Raw genomic sequence first — 21,628 nt, forward strand, 5'->3', positions numbered from 1 at the left:
TTGAAGGGTGACAAAGTTGGAAGGAGAAAGATAGTGTGATTGGGAACAAATCAAGACAAGAGGGAAAAGGTGACTTTTTTTATTGCAAGCAACCTTTTAAACATGGACTCTTGATCTCTGGAACCACAGCTTCGCTCTCGGCGGAGCCAAGTAATCCCCTATCAGTGTCACACCTAAGCCCTGCTGGAATACTCGAGCGTGACCTTGTCTACCTGACTCCACAGCACGTTTGTTAGCTGTGTTCAGAGTAAATCTATTGAATTGAGTTCTACACATGTTGGTTTTGCTTTGTTTTGGTTTTGGGGTTTTTTTGTTTGTTTGTTTTAACCAATCTGCCAAAGTTCTTATTTCTCCCTGTCTGTATAACGAGATTCTGGGTATGTCCACTGTATCGCATCAACTCAGCGGGGCATTCACAGGGAGTCTGTGTCTGGCAGGCATCAGAGTCACCATTGCTCGCTCTGTAAGTGTGTTTGGCAGGTGAGCATTGCATCTGATGCTCTTTGGAAGTGCCAGACTTGCTGTACTTTTGCATGTATTTCGCTCTGAATAGAGACCTGCGTTTTAAATTTTACTCCCAGACTGTTAAAAAAAAGAGTGCTGCTGGTAGAGGTCAAATTTGCCTTTATTGTTGATCTTTTAACCAGCTGCTGGTGTTTGAAGGTTTTAAGCCTGATGAGTTTGGAGAGAGGGTATTTACTACAATTTATAATGATACTGTTTTCTTCTGTGTGGTTTAACCCAAGCTGGGGTTAACCAGGACATCTCGTTTTAAGCCTGGTAACTTTGAAGAGAGGGCATTTAGTGTGACTGAAGTCTTTTCCTGCATTTATAGGAAAATCCAAGTGAAGAAGATGCAGCAATTGTAGACAAGATCTTATCCTCCAGGGTAATAAAGAAAGAAGTAAGTGATTGTCATGAATTGAAGTTGCTTATTTGAAAAAAGGGATTTGTGTTTATTATTTGATGTTTCCTGTGAATTTCCTTTCCTAGATATCTGCTGGGATGACAGTAGAAACAGAAGAGTTCTTTGTGAAATATAAGAACTAGTAAGTATTAAAAGTTTCATTGGAGGTGTTGACTGAAATGATAAGTACCATAAGCACGTGCTAAAGTTTGATATTGTTTGAAGGTGACTTATAATCAGATTTTGTCATCTTTTGAAATTTTTCTTTACAGATTTAATCTTAAAATTGCTAAGAATCTACATTATGTTGTTAGTAGTAACTTTAAAATTACCAGTATTGTGAAACCAGCACTGGCCAATAAACTGACAGCTGTTATTGCCAAAAGAACAGACTTTTTAGAGAAGATAAATTTTATTATATTCAGCAACGGCTACATGTCTGAGGCTAGTTACAATTTCATGAATTTAAGTCAGAGCTATTTTGTGAACCGAAATTAGATTTACAGGATCATACATTGAGGAGAGCTTGATGTAGGAGTCAGCTGTACCATTTTAAAAAGAACAAAACTTTTAGCAATTGAAATTATTTTTACATCTGAAGCAGGAAATAAAGAACGAAGAAGAGCTTTTTCCATATTTTCCTATTTAAAATGTCATACCTATTTTTCTGTCACTACCTGCTTCTTGATGTTGAAAGTGCCAGTACATTTCTAATTTTACATATGTGAGTAATTTCATTAGGTTCTTGCTAATAAATGTGGTGGTTTGGGTTGGGTTTTTTTGAGACTCTGGGTTCACATGTTTCTGGAGACCATTTAGCCCTTGTTTTCTGAAAGGGTAAAGTCTGTCTTTTCATCTGAGAATGAGTAATACCCAGCAGTAGCTGCTCTTTTTTTCTACCATATCTTTAGAAAGCATAAAGAGTGATGAAAACATATTAAAAAGGGAGTGTGAGGAAGAAATATGTACTTCTGTCAAACCAGTCTAACTTCAGAAAGGCTCACGTGGGGTGCAGTCAGGTGGTGTAGGTACTGGTGCTCATGCTTCCTCCTTCCTTTGACTTGCTGTGTTCTCTCCCAGTCCAGTCTGATGGCATGTTCCTTTTTGCCATGGGCTCTGACGCTCCTCACTGATGTTTTAATGGGCTCAGCTGTATAGTTCAGCAGTACTTGTCAAGAAATGTTCACCTGAAATACATGAAAAAGTTAGTTCCAGTGTATATTCAGTACTTCATATCTCTGGGTATTTTCTGATAGAGGTGTCAGATTTTAAAGTTGATTAAAACTTCATTTATTTAAGCTTACTTTAAATACACTTGTTTCTCTCGTTAGGACACATAAAGAAAATCAGTGAATCCATAGGGGTCCTAGCCAAAAAATTCTGCCTTAACTAGATGCTGTGAGACGATTTTTTGGAGGAATAAATCTTTGTTCTTTATAGTGAATTCTGTCTTAAATGATAAAATGTTCTTTTTGAGTGAAATTCTGGTTTATAAAATATACTGGATTAACTGTATATTAAAAATAGTAAGCTTTTGCTTTCACTAGTACGTTAATGTTAATCTTTGTAAATTTAGCTCTTACCTCCACTGTGAGTGGGCCACAGAACAACAGCTTTTAAAGGATAAAAGAATCCAGCAGAAAATAAAACGATTCAAACTAAGGCAAGCACAAAGAGCTCACTTTTTTGCAGATGTGAGTATGAGATACACAATTAAATAAGCTTTATTTTCCTTGCAAAGTTGTGATTAATAGTTTGCTTTTAAATAGAACAACTGAATGTTGAGAAGTAAGAATGAGCTGTCGGGGGTTGAGAGGTTGATTATGGCAGGGGGTTGGTGGTTTAACGTAATTTTAAGAGAGAGTCTTCTGGAGTAGCTGAACTAACCTGACCTGCACGGTTTAAAATTGGGATTGTTTTGGGTAACTACTTCAAAGGGGTAAGGAGGGAAAGACGATGTTAGTATCACTAGTTTCACTACTATATGGCTTTCCCAAAACAGCAATTCATCCCTAAATGACTGCATTTTCTATTCGCATGTCAGATCCCTCTTTGGTGCCTGTTGCCAAAAAAAACCCAAAATAAATATTTTTTTTAAAAAAGGCTGTGGGGGTTGAGGGATTTTAAGATGTGTGCAAAAGCCTCAGTAGTTTCCAGCTGCCAAATTAATTTTGTTTACGATGACACCAAGTGTCAGCATATACCAGCATTTTTTGCCTCTTTACTGACTTTATTAATCTTGCATTGCAGATGGAAGAAGAACCTTTTAATCCTGACTATGTTGAAGTAGATCGGGTGTTAGAAGTATCTCTTTGTGAAGATAAGGACACTGGTGAGGTAAATAAATCTTAAAGCAAATCAAGAAGATACATCTCCAAGCACTGTTTGGTAATCATCATTTTAGCAGATTTCAGAGTATTGCCTTAATAATTGTAAGCTTCAGCAACCTTTTTTTATGGGACGTGACGATCTTATTTCCTATGCTAGACATCTATTTTGAAATAGAAATCAGAGTTCAGTGGCTTATATTATGAGTATTAATAGGTCATCATAGAGAAAGCTTAGGTAGTTACTAACCATAAATATGAGGTCTGATAATTGCCTTGTGAGTTCCAACAAGAGACTGATTGCATCTACTGTCCTTACCTCTGACAGTGAGAAGGGGTCACAGCTGAAGGCAGGGCAGTGGTGACTGCCTCTTCCTCTCTAACTCTGTCCCTAGGCTTTAGGCAACCAGGTGTTTTGACAGCCACAAGTGGACCTTTTCCTCTGTATTTATCAAAACTTTTTTTTTAACTTGAAGTACCTCTTCTGGAATGCTATTATAGAACAAACCCATGACATTAGAAAATAAAAATAATAAAAAATAAATTAAAAAAAAAAACCAGAAAAGCAAATAAATTGCCAATATGCAAAAAAGTCTGAAGCAGGCAGAGAGCTGACAAAGTAGTTGATTAAGGCTGTTGGAATAGCTATGATACTTACTCTGTTTTTCTAGATAGCAAAATGAGCAGACTTACCCAGTGAATTCTGCTTTAATCTTCCTAAAGCAGGGTTGAGGGTTAAAATTACTTTTCATTGTATGCAGCAGATTTGTCATAACGCTTTTAGAAGAAGTGTGGTGATGTCATAAGGTTTGCCCCCAGCTTTTTGAAAGATGACATTTTATTTGGTTTTTAAATATTTATTTACTGATTCTACAGTAATCTGCGTTGGTTCCATCTTTTGAGACTTTTCCTAAATTTTTCTATAGGTCGCCTAGCAGACCTGTTGAGGAGCTCTCTCAGGGTCTTGGTTGTAGAGTCAGGTAACCTGATTTGGAGAGTGGAGCAAATGTTCTGGGTAGCACTTCTGTAGTTAACCTCTGTAGTTACTTCCACCCTCCCCCACCCTGTTTCCGCAAACATCACAAATGTAGCAATTTATTTTTCCTAAAACTAAGATGTACCTGTGGGCAAGTGGGATTAAAAAGTACTCCAGGGGCCTACCACAAATGGCAGAGTATGAGAAGCCAAGGATAAGTTAGGTAGACAGCAAGAATCTGCACCGAACGTTTTAAAAGATATGAGAAATGTGCTTTTGTTTCCAGTTCTCATGTCAGCTAGCTGCTCAAATAGTAAGGCATATTAGCAGTCTGTACACTAAATTAAAAGCTGATAACATTCAGAATTTTCTTCTGCAGCCTGTTATTTACTATTTAGTAAAGTGGTGTTCGTTGCCATATGAAGACAGTACGTGGGAGCTGAAAGAAGATGTAGATCAAGCAAAAATAGAAGAATTTGAACAATTGCAAGCTTCCAGGCCTGACTCAAGGAGATTGGTAAAATTATACCTAATTTACTTGTCTGTCTTGGCAAATTGGATTTGATTTTCCCAACTTTAAACTTGTGTTAAACATAAGGCTCATTGGCATTCACTGTAAAGGATCTGTGTGCCTTGTTATCTGGGAATAATGCTTTTTCAGGTAGGCATAGATAAATACTCTCATCTAATTTGTTACTTTAAAAGAAATAATTTATACTGAGGAAAAATATGAAGTGCTTTAACTTTCTGAGTTTCTAACGGAAAGATGAGCAACGCACTGAGACTAGCTATCGCAGAATCTAAACACCATTAAGGCGAGGAGAAAACAGAATAAAGAATAAACATCCTTTTACAGAGAACAGAGTTAGGTCTTGTACTTCAGCACTGAAGGAAATTGGCAAATGAGATCTGTCAAACGGACTCCATAATTACTTCCTGCTTTTATTTTTCTTCTTGTCATAAAGGGCTAACTGAAAGGAAGAAAAACACGTGTAATAAGGAAATGCGTTTTCTCTTTAAATTATCAATCTTCTGTCTTGCAGAGCAGGAGAAAAAAAAATTAGTTCTATTTTAAAGTCCTAAATGTCATTGTCAGACATGTGTCCTGTGTGGTATAATACAACACTTCTTCTAACTTACTTATTTTACATAACTGTTTTAATTTGTAAGCTTTGGTTTTTATTTTAATGGGTTTTCCATCTACAGATCACGACAGTAGTCACAATTAACACCTTCATATGATATGAAGTTCATTTCTCTAGTATTTATTTAAAATCCTGCTATTTTGGCATGTGGGAAAAAGGGCTTTTATACCTCTCTGTTACCGTGTTTGGCTTTGAGAGGAAGAAGATGATGAAAGCGCAGCTGTACAACTGACAGTCATCTTAGCATCAGCAGCAAGTATTTTTTGTTCCAAGCTTCAGCAACTACAAGAAAGTATTTGCTGACTGCAGCCGTGCGAGCAGGAGCATGGCTGCTCCTGGTGTGGGGGAGTGGACAGATGGTTGCTTTGGGTGAGGGGGGGAAGCCACAGCTGCTGGGGAGGGACAGCTACTGCTGCTGCTCAAGGACCTGGTGTCAGGTGATGCTGATGTTGGCAATGCAGAGATGTATAATTCAAATCTAAAATTCAGAGTTACCAGATAAGGCCATGTGAGTCTATAGTGAATGCAGGCTTTTATAAATACTGAGAAATGTAGAGGGGGGACGGGACGCTATGTATAGCTGACCAGAAAAGCTCTTACTAAAAATACTTCAATGTGCGAGTTTGTCCACATTGGGATGCAAAAGCTAACCGTAAGAGATGTTTTCTGCTGGAATCCTATCTAGTATCAGCCAAAAACTTCATGATTTCTCTGTTAAGCTGCCTGTTAAGCTCATGTCCAGCCTGTTCAGTCTCCAGGCTCGGGAAGTGGGGGGTGGTGGGGTGGTGTGCGTGTTGTTTGTTTGGTTTGTTTTTTTGTGATAGGTAGCCTTTCAGCTTTCCTTTAGCTTGCTAGGGACATTAAGATGATATGCCTTGATACTGTTACAGTGTGTTTTGTCATGTCCTTTGTATCATGATCCTGCACTTGCTGATACTGTCTTTCATCTGATCCCTTGGTGAAATTGATTCAGGGAACTAAACCGCTCACAAGTCTTACTTCTTTGTAGTCTTGCCGCATGCTTCTTGAATTGGCTGTAAGATCAAGTGATCAGCAGTGACCAGGTTCTGCGAGTGCTGAAGGGAAAGGGCAAGATCACAGTAATTCAGTGTAGATTACCCAAATGGCTTCAGGAGGATAGCATCAGCATCCAGATATACTTAAGACTCTGGGGATTTTAGTAGTCCCAGTACGTGGTTTAGTCTGGTTGTAGGACAGCTTTCCTAGAGCTTTCAAAGTGAAACTTCTTATATTCTTGAACTTTCTTGTATACATGAATTAGTGTTTAAAATTACCACTGCTAAACTATTTGTATTCTTAGTTTTACAAATCAGTTAATTGTTATTATTATAATACAGTCTTAAATTAATTTTAAAAATATATTTATATATACAAATAAATACAAAAATCAAGTTTCCACAGACTAGTAATTAGTAAGTAATGTTAACAGTGATACCTTCCCAGTTTTAAGGTTGAATATTTACATTCTAAATCTAAATTGTTACACTCGGGAAATAGTGGGTTAAAAGGTTTCAGAAAAACAAGACATGTACCAACTTGCACATGTATTAATTTTTCCCTCAAAGGACCGACCACCTCCAAACTCCTGGAAGAAGATAGAACAGTCCAGGGAATACAAAAATGGCAATCAGCTCAGGGAATATCAACTGGAAGGACTTAACTGGCTCCTGTTCAACTGGTACAATAGGTATATGCATGGAATGTTTCCTAATGAAAATTTTAAACCATATGGAGTGAATCACTGTTACTGGGAATGAATACTGTTTAAACTAAATTTATCTTACCTTCTGTGCTTATAGCTAAAAGGGTGTAACTGGAAAAACCAAATTTCTCTGGGTATACAAGTAGTATGTTTTTATCCACAAGAATAACAAAAAACAAATCTTAAAAGGACAAAACTAACCTTACTGAAAAGAAATATTCAATAGCTATGAGGAAATTAAAACAAAAAGCAATTTCCACTAAAGTGCAAGCTTTTAGAATTTTTGGAACAACTGGGAAACACCTTGCATCTTTGAAAATGATTTCTAGCATTAGTATGTATTTCAAATAAAGTTACCTCTCTTCAAAAACAAGGCTAGTAAATAATTGTGTTTTCTGCCTTCTAAGCTGAAGTTAACTTACGTTCATCAGTACTATGGCGAATTAACAGGAATCTGATGATCCTAAAGATATTTTTTCCAGAATGATCTATTTGCTGTATCTGAATTGGATTTCTATTCATGAATCTTCCTGCTTTCTTTATTTCCAAAATACCAGTTGCCTGTCCTTAATAGCGGTTACATCAGTGAGCATATGATTTTCACATACAATTTCACGATCTGCAAAAAATCCTGTTTGAATTCTCAGTCAAGCACTGTGTAGCTGTGTGAGCGTCTGTGCAAACAGAGCCAAAGGGCTGGAATGTGTGGCGAAGGGTGAGCGCCCAGCGGTACTCCATCTAGTGATTTGGTTATATGCGTCTGTTTCAGTTTTGGAAATGAGGGGAAACTGGTCAGCGGTGCTGTAATGCACTCCTTTTACATGAGTGTAGCTGGGGTACTTAGTGACTTCTAGGGAATCTTCATTAACTTCTAGCAGTTTTGTCAAGGTGAGCGTTACCTGTAGGAAATCTGATGAATTCCTTTAATTAGGGCAGATGTAGCTCCAAAAGAATACTTCTGGAATATTTTCCTCATGGAACATGTAATTCTCAGGTTTAGCCAGTGCAAACCGTGATTGAAAGCTTGTGGTTTTGTGTACTGAGTACATTGTTTCACCATAACCAAGGAGCTTTTGCAAGCATCTTTTACAGGGCCTTAATTTTGACTATTGTTTTCTGTGAGTGTATTTGAGGTTCATTTTTATAAATTGTGCGTTTGAGTAACAGCTTTAGCGTCTGTACTTTTTTGATGCTGATAAAGAACTGTATTTTACTTTCAGACGAAATTGCATTTTAGCGGATGAAATGGGTCTTGGCAAAACCATTCAGTCAATTACATTTCTCTATGAAATCCTCCTGGCTGGTATAAGAGGGCCTTTTCTGATCATAGCTCCGCTTTCCACTATAACTAACTGGGAAAGAGAATTTCGCACGTGGACTGACCTCAATGTTGTTGTGTATCATGGAAGTATGATCAGCCGGCAGATGATTCAGCAGTATGAAATGTACTTCAGGGACTCCCAGGTAGTGTAATGTCACTTGATTGTAATAACTTACCCGAAACCTGTTTCAGGTAGTAGTAATGAAAGGTATACTTTCCGTTATCTCTATGTATGTCTGAATGAAAATCATTTTACATCCTGTGATGTGCGTTTTTAGGCTTTGTACATATTAAGAGTCTTTAACATATGCTTACTGAGTAGATTTTATGAAAGTGGTTGCGGCAAGCTCTGTGTTGTTTCGGTATGCTGAGTAATTTTGTAGTTGAATAGCAGTGACGCTGATACTCATGCGGAGATTAAAGTGTACACAGATGGTTGCTGTTGGGTCCTGAATTTGAAGAGCAGTGAGAACAAAAGTACAGCCGATTAAGCTTTATGTTACCTTTATGTAGCTGTCGATTTCCTTCTCTTCGTGTAAACTAGCTTTGTCCGTGTACAGTGCTTTTCTGTCTGAACACTTCACATTAAATTACTTGAAAAAACCTTGAGCGCTGCCTTTTTTTAAAATGAGTTTTTTGCCTTTTCTATATGCTCCGCAAAACCAAACTTTTCCTAAACTATCATGGTACTTCTACAAAATCAGTAAGGCGAAAAACTTCTTTTTTAAGTAGTGCTAAATATTAAAATGATATCTTGTTTCTCTAGTCAGTTACTGTATACTGCCTTAGTGAAGGCCTTACACGTTCTCTCCGTCAGACCAGCGGAGTAGAGTAAGCTGTACAAAAAGGGTTCACTTCATTCTCAGGTGATATTTTTACTACGTTACTGTACAAGTGCTAAATGTTCCCATCGTATGTTTGGATTGATTGACTGTAGGGTTTTTCCTGTCAGTCTTTCAGGTTTTCCCAGAGTTAAAAATGTGATGCAATCTACATGTACCTTTTGAAATAGTTTTATTAGATAGTTATATCTGTAATTTAGCAGAGGTTAAAATTTCACTGTTGGCTAGACAGTATTGGATTTGTGGCTATGGGTAGTTACTCACTAGTATTAGTTACGATGTTATAGAGATACAATAAATTGTTTTGTCATCCCAACACATTTGTAATGTAAAATCTGACGTCTGGCTCTTGATAAAATATCAACAACAGTATCTTTTAATAGAGTAGGTTCAAGGTAATATAACAGATCTTTTTGTGTTGATGGATCTCTAGGGACGTATTGTTCGAGGTACCTACAGATTCCAAGCCATTATCACAACCTTTGAAATGATTCTTGGTGGGTGTCCAGAGTTAAATGCAATTGAATGGCGGTGCGTTATTATTGATGAAGCTCACAGACTGAAGAACAAAAATTGCAAACTCTTGGAAGGACTAAAATTAATGAACCTTGTGAGTAACTATATTTCACTTTGTGTTGGATTCTAGTTAAGTACCATATGATAATAAATTACAAATTTGTTTTACCTGCCAAAAAAGACCTCTCGAGCATTCTTTCTCAGGAGGTATCTATTCCTAATAGTCTCTTCAATTTTATGTATAGCTGGTATGTTGTTGATTAAATAAAACATGGCAAGTTCCAGCTACAAGTAGAATCTATTTTTGGTGATACTAATCTATAGTTTGTTTTGATTGTGGTGATGATTTCATTTAAAATTTGATTTATTACACCAGAATAGTTTTTGTGCACTAATTAATCTTTATAAATCTGGAAAGTTTTTAAAACAAATTATTTAACAATAAAAGCAAGCAAGTAGCAGAATTTAAAACAGAATTATTGTCTAGTCCCATAGTTAAGCTTTCATTTGATAGAGTGCAAGCTTTTAAAAAGTGGATACTACCGTGGATATTGATGCTTCTGGTGCATTAATACAAAATGCACCATGACTGGTTTTGCATTGGTTTTTTGATTTCTTTATTATTTTAATACACTTATTGCTACGTGTTCTCTGAAATTGTCTTACTTGCTTTCTGATGCATGGCTACTCTATATTTTCCACACTATAGAGAGGATGTGTGAATTCACACGTGTGGATATTACAGTCATTGTTGAAGTGTTCAGTCACTTCCTCATTACAGATACAGGAAGACCAGAATTTAAAGACAAGCTAGCAGAAGATACTTACTGTTGTTCTTTTATAAGTCTGTTCATCCATATTACATGTGTGCTTAGTGACACACAGAACTGGTACTTTCAGGTTATGATGCTCAGACCTAACACAGATTTTTGCGGATGTGTGCACATAGGTCATGTGAGTTTTGTTTCCTTTTACAGGAGCATAAAGTGCTGTTAACAGGTACCCCGCTGCAGAACACAGTAGAAGAATTATTTAGCCTCCTTCATTTTCTTGAACCGTTGCGTTTTCCTGCTGAATCTACGTTCATGCAAGAATTTGGAGACCTTAAAACAGAGGAACAGGTATTGCATGCTAAGTTCCCTTTGAGCTTTAGTGTGTAAGAGTAACTTCCTTGAAGGAAAACCTTGTTTTGGATAGTAACCGTTAATCAATCCCCCCACCCTCCCCTTCACACCCCACATAGCCCCTGTGAGTTCTTTAGTCATGCAGTTTCTCTAAACTGTACAGGCAGTAGAAATCTTTTAAATATGATACTTTATGTTAAAGAATAATTTTAACTTTTTGGGGGTTGGCTTTGTAAATTTGGCAGGTAAACAGTGAGAATAATAAAAATTGGCATTTACTGGCTTTGTAAACACAAGTCTTAGTAAAAAAGCTCCTTTTTTGTTGTTGTTTTGGAGTACGTGAAAAAATTCTTCAGTAATTTGGAGTTACAAATAAGGCTGTATCCCATCTGGAAAACATTTTATGTAATTATAGGAAAAAAATGATGAGTGATCCAGCGTTCAAAAATTTTTAAATAAACTACACTATTAATTTTTCATGTTGCAACAAACTGTTGTGTTTCATTTAGGTTCAGAAACTACAAGCTATCCTGAAACCCATGATGCTCAGACGATTAAAGGAAGATGTAGAAAAAAAGCTGGCTCCTAAGGAGGAAACTATAATTGAAGTAGAACTAACTAATATTCAGAAGAAATATTATCGAGCAATTTTGGAGAAAAATTTTGCTTTCTTATCCAAAGGAGCAGGGCAAGCAAATGTACCCAATCTGGTTAACACTATGATGGAACTCAGGAAGTGTTGTAATCACCCTTATCTCATCAAAGGTAAATAACTTATAAAGACTGATTCTTGTACTACTTTTTAACTACTTCTGTACTTTTATTTAAAATATGTAACTTTTCATCAGACTTTCCAGGGATCAGATTAGGTGGAAGCATTTTTTGGATAGATGTAAGGCAGAGTTGTGAGGCAGTTGCATATTTGCGGCCTGAAGCATGAAATCGTTGTTTTGTAGGATTTCACAGGATGTTCAGAAGCAATTACCTCATGGAAACGTTAGATCTCTTTAAAAGCAGTATGAAAAACTTCTAGAGCTAACTTTTTAAATTAATGCTTTTTGCAAGTGATATGGTCTGTGTCATTCTTCGTTGCTTTTCTCACTTAGCTATAACTAACTTGGATGTTTTTTCCTGCTTGCAAGAAAATACCCTTTAAGCTCGTAAAGTTTTTGCGATGATTTCAGTTGTAGTGGGACTTTCAGAAAAGGCTTTCAAAACACTGTTTTTAAGACTGTACAACCCATTTAAAGTAACAGACACAAAAGGACTCAAGAGTTTTTTAGTTGTTTTAGTTAAACAACACTTGAGAATAAGTATTTTTGGGGTTTCAATTCTGGGGGTGGGGGCGGGGGTTCTGCTCATTCTAGGTGTTTTTTTCTGTGGTGTTCTGCTAAAAAACTTGTTTTCAGAGATCATAGTAAGAAGTGTTCTTGCTAGACTTTATATCCATCCAGCATTCAGTTCTGTCTCCAGCAGTGGTTAAGGGGGGATATTTAGTGTCTAGGCACTGGTTTTAGTAACTTAGTCTTGTATGTGTCTGGAGGTGTTGCGTAGATAGACCTATAGGTACAGAAATACATTCTTTGCCAGGTGCTGAAGAGAAGATCCTTGGAGAGTTTAAAGAAACTTACAGCCCAAGTGCGCCTGACTTCCATCTGCAAGCAATGATCCAGTCTGCTGGTAAATTGGTTCTTATTGATAAACTTCTTCCAAAAATGAAAGCAGGAGGCCACAAGGTCCTTATCTTCTCTCAAATGGTGCGCTGCCTTGATATTTTGGAGGATTACCTTATACATAAAAGGTAAGATACTGCATATTCTGCCTCCGATAGTACATGGTTCTCAGTAGGCATGTCTTTGAATGTTAGTGCAGGATTAATGATTACAACATACCAAAGAGAGGATTTACTTTTTTTTTTTTTGCTAATCACTGTGTGACTTGCTGTGTTGTGTGATGGCTTATCATTTATTCACCAACAAATGAAAAACTTCAGAGAGCAACTAAAGAGAGGTGGTTGAGTAAACCACATGCCTTGAGTTTGATGCTTCTTCTATTGCATTCTTGTATGTATGTACTTTTTATACTTGCCTGTCAGAAACCAAGTAACTTCAATCTTGCATTGCTGATCAAAACTCTGGGAAGCATAGAGCATGTTCTTTATTTACATCTGTTCAACTCGGAGCAGACAGGGGTAATGCAGCTCCTTAATCCGAGCAGAATATAAATACAAAGTGGTAAACGACTGGAGGTTTATTTTTTGGTAATGTAAAAATAAAAATGTGCTTCCTATCTTTCCTGAATTATTACTGCTTTGAATTTTGCAGCAGAACTGAACTGCCAGCCATAAAGCAGCTCCTTAGATTGGCTCTTGCTGTCACACGTAATATTACCCTTTGATTATACTGTTGACTCCACGGAAACGGAGAGCTTATTTAAGCACGTGAATAAATACTGTGTGTAAAGCCGTAGCCCATAAAATCTAACCTTAAACTTGGTTACAATCAGTAGTCTTTCAACCTGAAAAACTATAAAAAAAACATGGTTCCGGTGGTTTTAGTAGTTGATTTATTGGAATGTACATACTGTATATCTAGCCCTGAACTACATAGCAATATGGAGTTAACATGTAAAAACAATAGTAAAAATGTCAAGCCTTCCTGCAATAGATAATGAAATGTATATTGAAAATTGTTAGTAGAGCATAATACCTCTTTCTGTGATAATTTTATATGACTTCCGTGTTTCGATGTGCTTTGTTTCGCAAAGCTATCAATTTGAACCAAGAGCTCAACAGTTTATATGTTTTGTTTTAATAGACTAATTTTAACTTTGTAGTAGGACTTGATAATCCAGTATGGAATGTACTCCTTATTCTATAATGTTGTACCACACGTAGACCACTGCATCATATCTACAGGTAGAATTTTCTGAAATCTATAGAAGCTGAAATTTGGTCTATGCTACTATTTGATTAGAAATGTTAGAGTGCACATGTGATTGGACTTAATACTTAGGAGAATTCATGGCTGTAGGAGATGGCTGCCTGCCAAAATGCCTGTGGTCCTGTGGATTGTCTGCTGTGACATTTTATTGCTGATTAGAAGAAAAACTGTTGTGAGGCTTTTTGGCTAGTAGGTACATGTTCAGCATCTTACTCCATTTACAATGTACAAAAGTATCTGTTCCCTTTTTAAGCATTTCACTTGAAGTCAGAAGTTTCATAGGCGTCTTTGTAGTTATCAAAGGTAACCGAAATGACAGTTTTACTTCAGGCTTTTAAATTTGCTGGTTTCAGTTAAGGAAGCCCTGTATTCATTGATGCCTCAATAGACTGTTAGAGGTGCTGTCATGTCATTTTTGTTCCATTTCTCTTAATCTTGACAGAATCAATATGCAGTTTGTCCAGTGACAGCTCACTAAGTACTGCTTTCTGCTGGTTACTTGATTACCCCTGAACACATTCAGACAATTTGGTATATAACACAGAAGTACACTGTCCTGCTTCTGTGACCTTTAGGCAGCGATCCAAGCACGATGGCATGTGACTTTAAGGTTATGGCATGTCTTAATGCAACTAAGTGTCAGGGTCATACGTGTTTCCTGGTACGTTTAATCAGGTGCTTGCTTTAATGGACCAAGTTCAGAAGCACTTGTCTTAAAATGCTGGTGTTGGGACTTCTTGATGTGTATTAATGCTACAGATGTGCAAGTTCTGTCATGATTCCTGGTTATGTTATCCACTGATAATCAAAGCTAGCTTGTATCACTTTTATTCACTGTAAAGAATAAACATGCAAGCAGAGCTGTTCTAATCCCTCTTTACAAAAAAAAAAAAGAAAAAAAGAATTATTTATGTGTGTTTATCTGTGACAATTTCCAGATACTTATATGAACGAATTGATGGGCGAGTACGAGGGAATCTCAGACAAGCTGCAATAGACCGGTTCAGCAAACCAGATTCCGATCGCTTTGTCTTCCTTCTGTGCACCAGAGCTGGTGGTTTGGGCATTAATTTGACTGCAGCAGATACATGCATAATTTTTGATTCTGACTGGAATCCTCAAAATGATCTGCAGGTAAGTTCCTTTGAGCTTAATAGTGGGGCCTAAGAAGGAAAACCTGGTTGATATAAATTTGGTCACTTTGAATATTGTCTTGTGTTCTGAACATGCATGGTTTTAAAATGTTCAGCTTTTCTTAAGGCAGCTATGTAATGGTTTTTGATGAATACCTTCTACTTGGATAGGAGAGGTCATCTGGGTTTGGTTGGGTTCTAACTTTCTCTTTCACAGTTGTTACATTATAAAAGCACAACACAGGAAAACTAAGTCAGTGAGTTGATAAAACCCTGAAGATTTTGAATGCGCTATGAAAGCAGGGGTTAGATTTTGCATATAGTGACTAACAGTTTATCGAAATGGAGCTGTTTAGCTAATACGTAAGATTATAGAAAAGGATTAATATGTATTAAGAAACGGTGATTTAATCAAATGCAGGAATTTGTCCTAGTCACAACTACTTCACCATTTGTGTCTGGAGAGCAGATAACTTACAAGCTAGCATGTGTTTGTATTGAGTGTTGCTGCGAGAGAAATACCGTTCAGTAGCGTTCAGCACAGGTCATTCATCTGTACGTGACTTACTATACTGTTTTTAGAAAACTGTTCGCAATGTGGAATGCCTGATAGCTTCTGTTGACTTAAATATGACTTGACTTCCTTTTGAATTCATATGGTGGTTTTTCAGATTGCGCTACCGCAGAAATACTTTCTTGAAAGAATAGTATCTCTCTCCTAGATAAGTCGAAGTTCTTATTGCTGTTCTCCCTTTCTCCAAAAGGCTCAAGCCCGTTGTCACAGGATTGGTCAGAACAAGGCAGTGAAGGTTTACAGGCTGATAACGCGAAACTCCTACGAGAGAGAGATGTTTGACAGAGCAAGTCTGAAACTGGGACTGGATAAGGCTGTCTTACAGAGTATGAGTGGAAGAGAAAACAGTGTCGGTGGCGTATGTAGACTTATTTCTTGAAATATCTTTCCTTTTCCTCTTGTAATTGTGTGGGAACTATTTTAAATTACAGAAGCTGCCATTTTTCTGTTGTTTGCATCTCTTATGATTTACTTGTGGACTAACAATATAGTTGACATAATTTTAAATGTAGTCAGTTGCTCTGATAAATCTTTCACTTGTTTCTTGCCTGTTTAAGGTCCAAGGTAGTTAATGTCAAAGTTAAAACAATGAGTAAAGTTTACCTTTGTTTCCTTGTATCTTCTCATATTAATATCATGTGTTACTCTAATATAAGGCGAGATTTACGTCTGTTATTAACAGGTAAATTTTTTAAGCTGTGTTCATTTTAGTGTTGAGAACAGCCAAAAAAAAAAAAAACCAAACACCCATACTTGTAAAAATGTTTACTGTAACCATGTAACAAATTACTTTGACGGTCAACTAGACTTTTCTCTTAGCTTTTAATAATCTAGATTTTAAGCTTATTAATTATAAAGCACAGGTTGCAGAAACATTGGAAAGGGAAAGAGAAACAAAAAAGACTTTGTGGATTTATTTTCTTATATGTCTGAAACCTATTTTATTGACTCAGATCCAGCAACTCTCAAAAAAAGAAATAGAAGACTTGCTTCGAAGAGGTGCATATGGTGCCATTATGGATGAAGAAGATGAAGGCTCTAAATTCTGTGAGGAAGACATTGACCAAATTTTGCAGCGTCGTACTAAAACTATCACAATTGAATCTGAAGGAAGGGGCTCCACATTTGCCAAGGTGCAGAAGCAGCAAGTTGTTCTTTGACAGTATAGAGCTGTGAATGTAATTGAATGTTGTAAAGCTTATGCATTTTTGTTTTTGTTTTTGTTTTTTTTAAGTTACGTTTACTTTTGTTTAATGTGTATGTATGTTAAGTACATTTTGAGGTTCTTACATCTGTTTATATTAACATGCACATAGCAAAATCAGATCTGCATGTACAGATTGTGTAAAAGCCAGATGCAAAGAGCATGCTTGAGGAAAGATGAGTGATAGGTGTGTGCTGCTTTAGAAAAGGCCATACAATGGACTGCATTAACCAAGAACATTAAAACAGCTTTGTTTGTAGACCCTTTATATTCAGATATATTAGAGGTAGGGGAAGATTTATGTAAGACAGATTAAAAATTGTCAGGCTTACTCTGAAAATGCCTACGCATAGGTTATAGTTTGAACTTTGAGCTTTTTGGTAAGAGTTTGAAAAGCAAAATAAGAAAGTTCCTAAAATAGCAGGGGGTGGAGTGTATGTGTGTGTGTATATATACATACATGGAGAGGTGCTGAGATTAGTGTAAGGTCTTAGGAGTAATAGTGTAGAATAATATTAGACCGATGTGCTCTTAAGTTTTGGAGGGTAAGAGATAAACAGTAATATCATAGCAGCCAAAAAGCTGTGCTGGAAAATTGGGTGAACAGAACAAAAACATTTGGACTCCTTAATTTTCAAAGTATGTGCAAATATGAATCTGAACAAATAGCAATTCAGATAAATTAAAAAATTGATTCGTAATTATTTTTTTAAACATCAAGCAGTATAACTGAGCTTGGAACATGGGTACTTTACGAATGCAGTTGTGACAATTAAAAAAAGGTAAAGAAAAAGGAAAATCTTAATATAAATGTATATTATTATATTTTAAATAATATTCATAAATATTACTTCATTATACATTAATTTAGGCCCTCATCTTGCTGATTGTGGTTTAAATAAGAAATAGACTTTTAAAGGTCATCATCACTGTTTTTTTTATCGGAGGAGTAAGAAGTTTTTGTACGCACTTACACTATTCCCAAAAGCAGTGTATCAGGGTTTTTTAAATGCCGTCTGAAATTAAGCTTATTCCATGCTCTCAAGCTTTGATTGTTGGTAGTTTACACACTCCTTTGAAATTTCCCTCAAGCGAGTGCTTTTGCATGAGATGAAATCCCCAAATGCTGATAAGCCGCTTCAAAAGATTCTATTTTCTCCTATTCAAGTAATTTAGATTCAGACTTAGAAGCCAAAGAATCTTGCTGCTTAGTGTTCTTCTCTCCTGATAGGGCATAAAAGTTCATTAGATTTTTTTGATATATTATGGATCTGATCTTAAAAAAATGAAGTGGGAGGAGAACTTTTGAGTTGCTTTGCACTGTAACTTCTAAAGTCTTAACAGCTGCTGGGGAGATTTTTGATTAAATAAGGTTATGCAGGCTTCACAGCACTGAGACATTCAAACTCTAGAAGCTTTTGATATATGATGATGGTAATATTTTGTTTTATTTATTACAGGCTAGTTTTGTTGCATCTGGAAACAGGACTGATATTTCACTAGATGATCCCAACTTCTGGCAGAAATGGGCCAAAAAAGCAGAAATAGATATAGATGCTCTCAGTGGTAGAGTAAGTACTTCTCTTTTTTTAATGCATGTTTTTTCAAGTATGTGCTTGCCGTTTAATTCTGAAATGGCAGGTCTAGGATTTCTGGTGCTTTTTTGGATGAATATTTCAACAAATCAGGCTTTTTGTGCTGGTTAGTTTGTGCATGAGTAATCAGCCTGCTGTTAGCTTTAGTACTCCTTAGCTCCCTGCTGTCCCAAAAGAGTTTGGGGGTCTTTGATATTTGTCGAAGACCTGGAAACGGTTGAAAGTGTGTAATTGTTCTGATTGCCCTGTTTCTCTGTCTGTAAATCCTGGGCTGGAAGCTGCAATATAGCTGACTAAGAATGGTATCAATTTTATAATGCTGGAAGTTGTCCCCTGTGCTTGAAGACATTCATGGCGTTCATTTCTAAAAAGGTTTTAGTACTCCTTTTTTACTCGGAGAGACTGCAGCGTAGTCTGTGTAAATACTCAGCTCAGATGAGGTATTCGATACCATTTGTAACTACTGTACTAGCGTCATGGTATGAAACCCATTTTTTGTTGCCTTAAATACCATGTTTTACTTCCTTTATGGATGTTTACGGTGATGTCTTTACAAAAACCTATTAATGACATTAGACAGAAATTGTGGTTTCTGTGCTGAAGCAGTCTAATTTAAGAAAAATTTATCAACTGTTTCTCTGATTTGTTTGAAATTTTGCAGAACAGCCTGGTTATTGATACTCCAAGAATTAGGAAACAAACACGGCCCTTTAGTGCTACAAAAGATGAGCTGGCCGAGTTGTCTGAAGTGGAGAGCGAGGGTGACGATAAACCAAAACTCCGCAGACCTTGTGACCGCTCCAATGGATATGGAAGAACCGAGTGCTTTCGGGTGGAAAAAAACTTACTGGTCTATGGGTATTGTATACATCCTTCTTGATTCTAGGAAGTTTGTTACAAAACACTTACTTTTTTATGTATTAAATTATATTTATGGAATAACTTTTAGCTATATTGGCAATAACATGGTGTGTGTATATAGAATTTTATTAGAAGATGAATGTACATGAATTTATCGTGCACCCTGTATAAATTTTTCTAACAACTTGCAATTGAAGAAACACTTGAGAGGGGAGAGGTGAAAACCTTTCTTTAAGGGAGACTGGCATTTAACAAGGGCATTACAGTAGTCTCTCAAAATTGTTACCCTAAGTGCTGCAGGCAGTCTCAAAACTTCAAATAAACATGTGATATAAAGGCTTGGTAGGTGACTTGATGTTCATAATTGCAAAACGTCTTGCGCTTCGATGAGGTGCAAACAGGAACTGAAAAATCTAAGCAGTTATTTTAAGCATACTTAAATCAGGTATGTTGGTTTGGAAGTAAAAATCTTAGGATTTCTCTGCCCACCTTATAAGATAAATGACTGTGTGCTTATCAGTATGAGTTCCTGTCAGTTTTGTGTCTTAGAAGCTTGAACAATCATGCGGGGTTTGGTTTTTGTGGGTTTTTTTTTTTTTTTTCTTACAACAGGCAGGTTTTGTTTAAAACTCTCATTTTAAATAGGTGGAATTCTGTTGCAAATGTTACTTTCATGTTCCTACTCCTTAACATAAGCTGAAGGAAAAAATTGGAATTCTAAATATTTCACAGAGAAGTTCCCTTGTATAACAGAAACCGACAGGCTACCCAAGTGTTTCACTTCTAAGTGCTGATTTGTGTTTCGCTTTGGACTAGGTGGGGCCGATGGAGAGAAATTTTATCACACGGTCGCTTCAAGAGACAATTGAACGAACAGGATGTGGAGATAATTTGCCGAGCTCTATTAGCTTATTGTCTTGTTCACTACAGAGGGGATGAGAAAATAAAAAGTTTTATATGGGATCTTATTACCCCAACAGAGGATGGGCAGACACGAGAGTTACAGAATCACCTTGGTAAGGCGTTACGTGTTTCTGCAGTTAAATAGATTTATAAACATACACATGTGGTACTGGGATGAAAACAGCTAAAAATTCTCTCTGAATGAGTCTTACTCTAAAATAAATGGAACTTATTTCAGATAGCAATTCAGTTGATGGGAAAAGAAACATTTTTTTCTGCTTTTCTTTGTATTGGATGGCTTACCCAAATGCATTGGTATACTCTGTGTAAGCTTTCTTTTCATTTCAGTTTGTAAGAACCTATTGTGTTCCGTAGTAGGTGACAACACACACTACTTTATTTCCCCCCCATCTCCTGCTTTGTCCTTAGCTGGTAAAATGTACTCTAGAGGTGCTCTAAGAGACAAAAGAGAAAAAAACCTCAGATCCAGCGGCTGTGGTGCTAGCATTTTTTTTCTGCACTGCAGGTCACAACACTGGTATAGGCTATAGGAACTATAAGTATCGTGGAGATCTATACCTCCCTATTGCTGTTACTGTAATATATTTTAAATTATATAGGCTTATCAGCCCCTGTGCCCAGAGGAAGAAAAGGAAAAAAAGTGAAGACCCAGGCTAGCACTTTTGATATACACAAAGCGGAATGGCTTCGAAAGTACAACCCGGAACATCTGTTACAAGATGAAGGATACAAAAAGCACATAAAACACCATTGCAACAAGTAAGCGGTAGCTGAAGTGTGAATGTCTTTCAATGTTTGTGTAAAGATACTTCTTTCTTCTGATTCCTCGTTGTCTTAGACTTACAAATACTGTCGCCCCATGAAGGAACAAGTTTTAATGGTGTTATCTTGTTTAGAATAAATAGATTGCAGGGTATCAGGAGGTGGACGAGGTGGACAGAGTATTTCACATTTAAAATAATTCTGTTGTTATTTTGAAAGCAACAGTGTTTGTGTCTGGACAGAGAAAGAGTGAGAGATGTTACTAGCATGTTTGGGGAGCCTTGTAGCAGCCAGCTCTTTAATAACTTCGCAAAGGAACTGAAAGCACTAAAGTAGTTGCCCCTCTGTCTTAACATGCTGTTTACCTGGCGCACTTTCTAGGCTTCTGAGAATCTGAGCTGCTAGTTTGTTGAAAGCTCACTGGTAGCCATGAATGAGCTTGGTTTCCATGAAATATTTTTCAATAGCAAAACTTGTTATATTCTCTTTGAAAACTTGATACAGCTATAGTCAAGAATTGAGATAAAGCATGGAGAAGCCATTGGGGTCGTGCACCAAATGCTAAGTGGGAAGGAATGGAAAGGGGAAAGTGTTCATTGTCAGCCCGCTCGATTCATTCTAAGGGAAGCTTCCAAGTAGGAAATGGGGAGTAGCAGTTTGTTCTTAGCAGTGTTTTATGAAGCTAGGGAGGAGTGTTCTGCTGGCCTTGGTCTGTGTCTTGGATTTGAAAAAATTTTTGCAATGAAACAATT

General features: G+C 36.8%; 1 protein-coding gene across 9 annotated transcripts in view; it reads left to right on the forward strand.

The window, feature by feature from the left end:
- CHD9 (chromodomain helicase DNA binding protein 9) overlaps positions 1–21,628 on the forward strand; it is a 99,469-nt gene that overhangs the window by 57,674 nt on the left and 20,167 nt on the right. For all 9 annotated transcript variants that reach the window (XM_040614950.1, XM_040614954.1, XM_040614951.1 and 6 more), the window contains 18 exons: positions 836–904; positions 994–1,049; positions 2,484–2,601; positions 3,158–3,244; positions 4,590–4,727; positions 6,942–7,063; positions 8,299–8,542; positions 9,675–9,851; positions 10,735–10,878; positions 11,391–11,646; positions 12,472–12,682; positions 14,762–14,957; positions 15,721–15,888; positions 16,484–16,663; positions 18,195–18,305; positions 18,991–19,187; positions 20,007–20,206; positions 20,714–20,873. In XM_040614950.1, coding sequence (XP_040470884.1) covers positions 836–904; positions 994–1,049; positions 2,484–2,601; positions 3,158–3,244; positions 4,590–4,727; positions 6,942–7,063; positions 8,299–8,542; positions 9,675–9,851; positions 10,735–10,878; positions 11,391–11,646; positions 12,472–12,682; positions 14,762–14,957; positions 15,721–15,888; positions 16,484–16,663; positions 18,195–18,305; positions 18,991–19,187; positions 20,007–20,206; positions 20,714–20,873 — 2,834 coding nt within the window. The remainder of the gene's footprint in view (positions 1–835; positions 905–993; positions 1,050–2,483; positions 2,602–3,157; positions 3,245–4,589; positions 4,728–6,941; positions 7,064–8,298; positions 8,543–9,674; positions 9,852–10,734; positions 10,879–11,390; positions 11,647–12,471; positions 12,683–14,761; positions 14,958–15,720; positions 15,889–16,483; positions 16,664–18,194; positions 18,306–18,990; positions 19,188–20,006; positions 20,207–20,713; positions 20,874–21,628) is intronic.

Source organism: Falco naumanni, chromosome 15 (genome assembly GCF_017639655.2).
Source record: "Falco naumanni isolate bFalNau1 chromosome 15, bFalNau1.pat, whole genome shotgun sequence".
NCBI lineage: Eukaryota > Metazoa > Chordata > Aves > Falconiformes > Falconidae > Falco > Falco naumanni.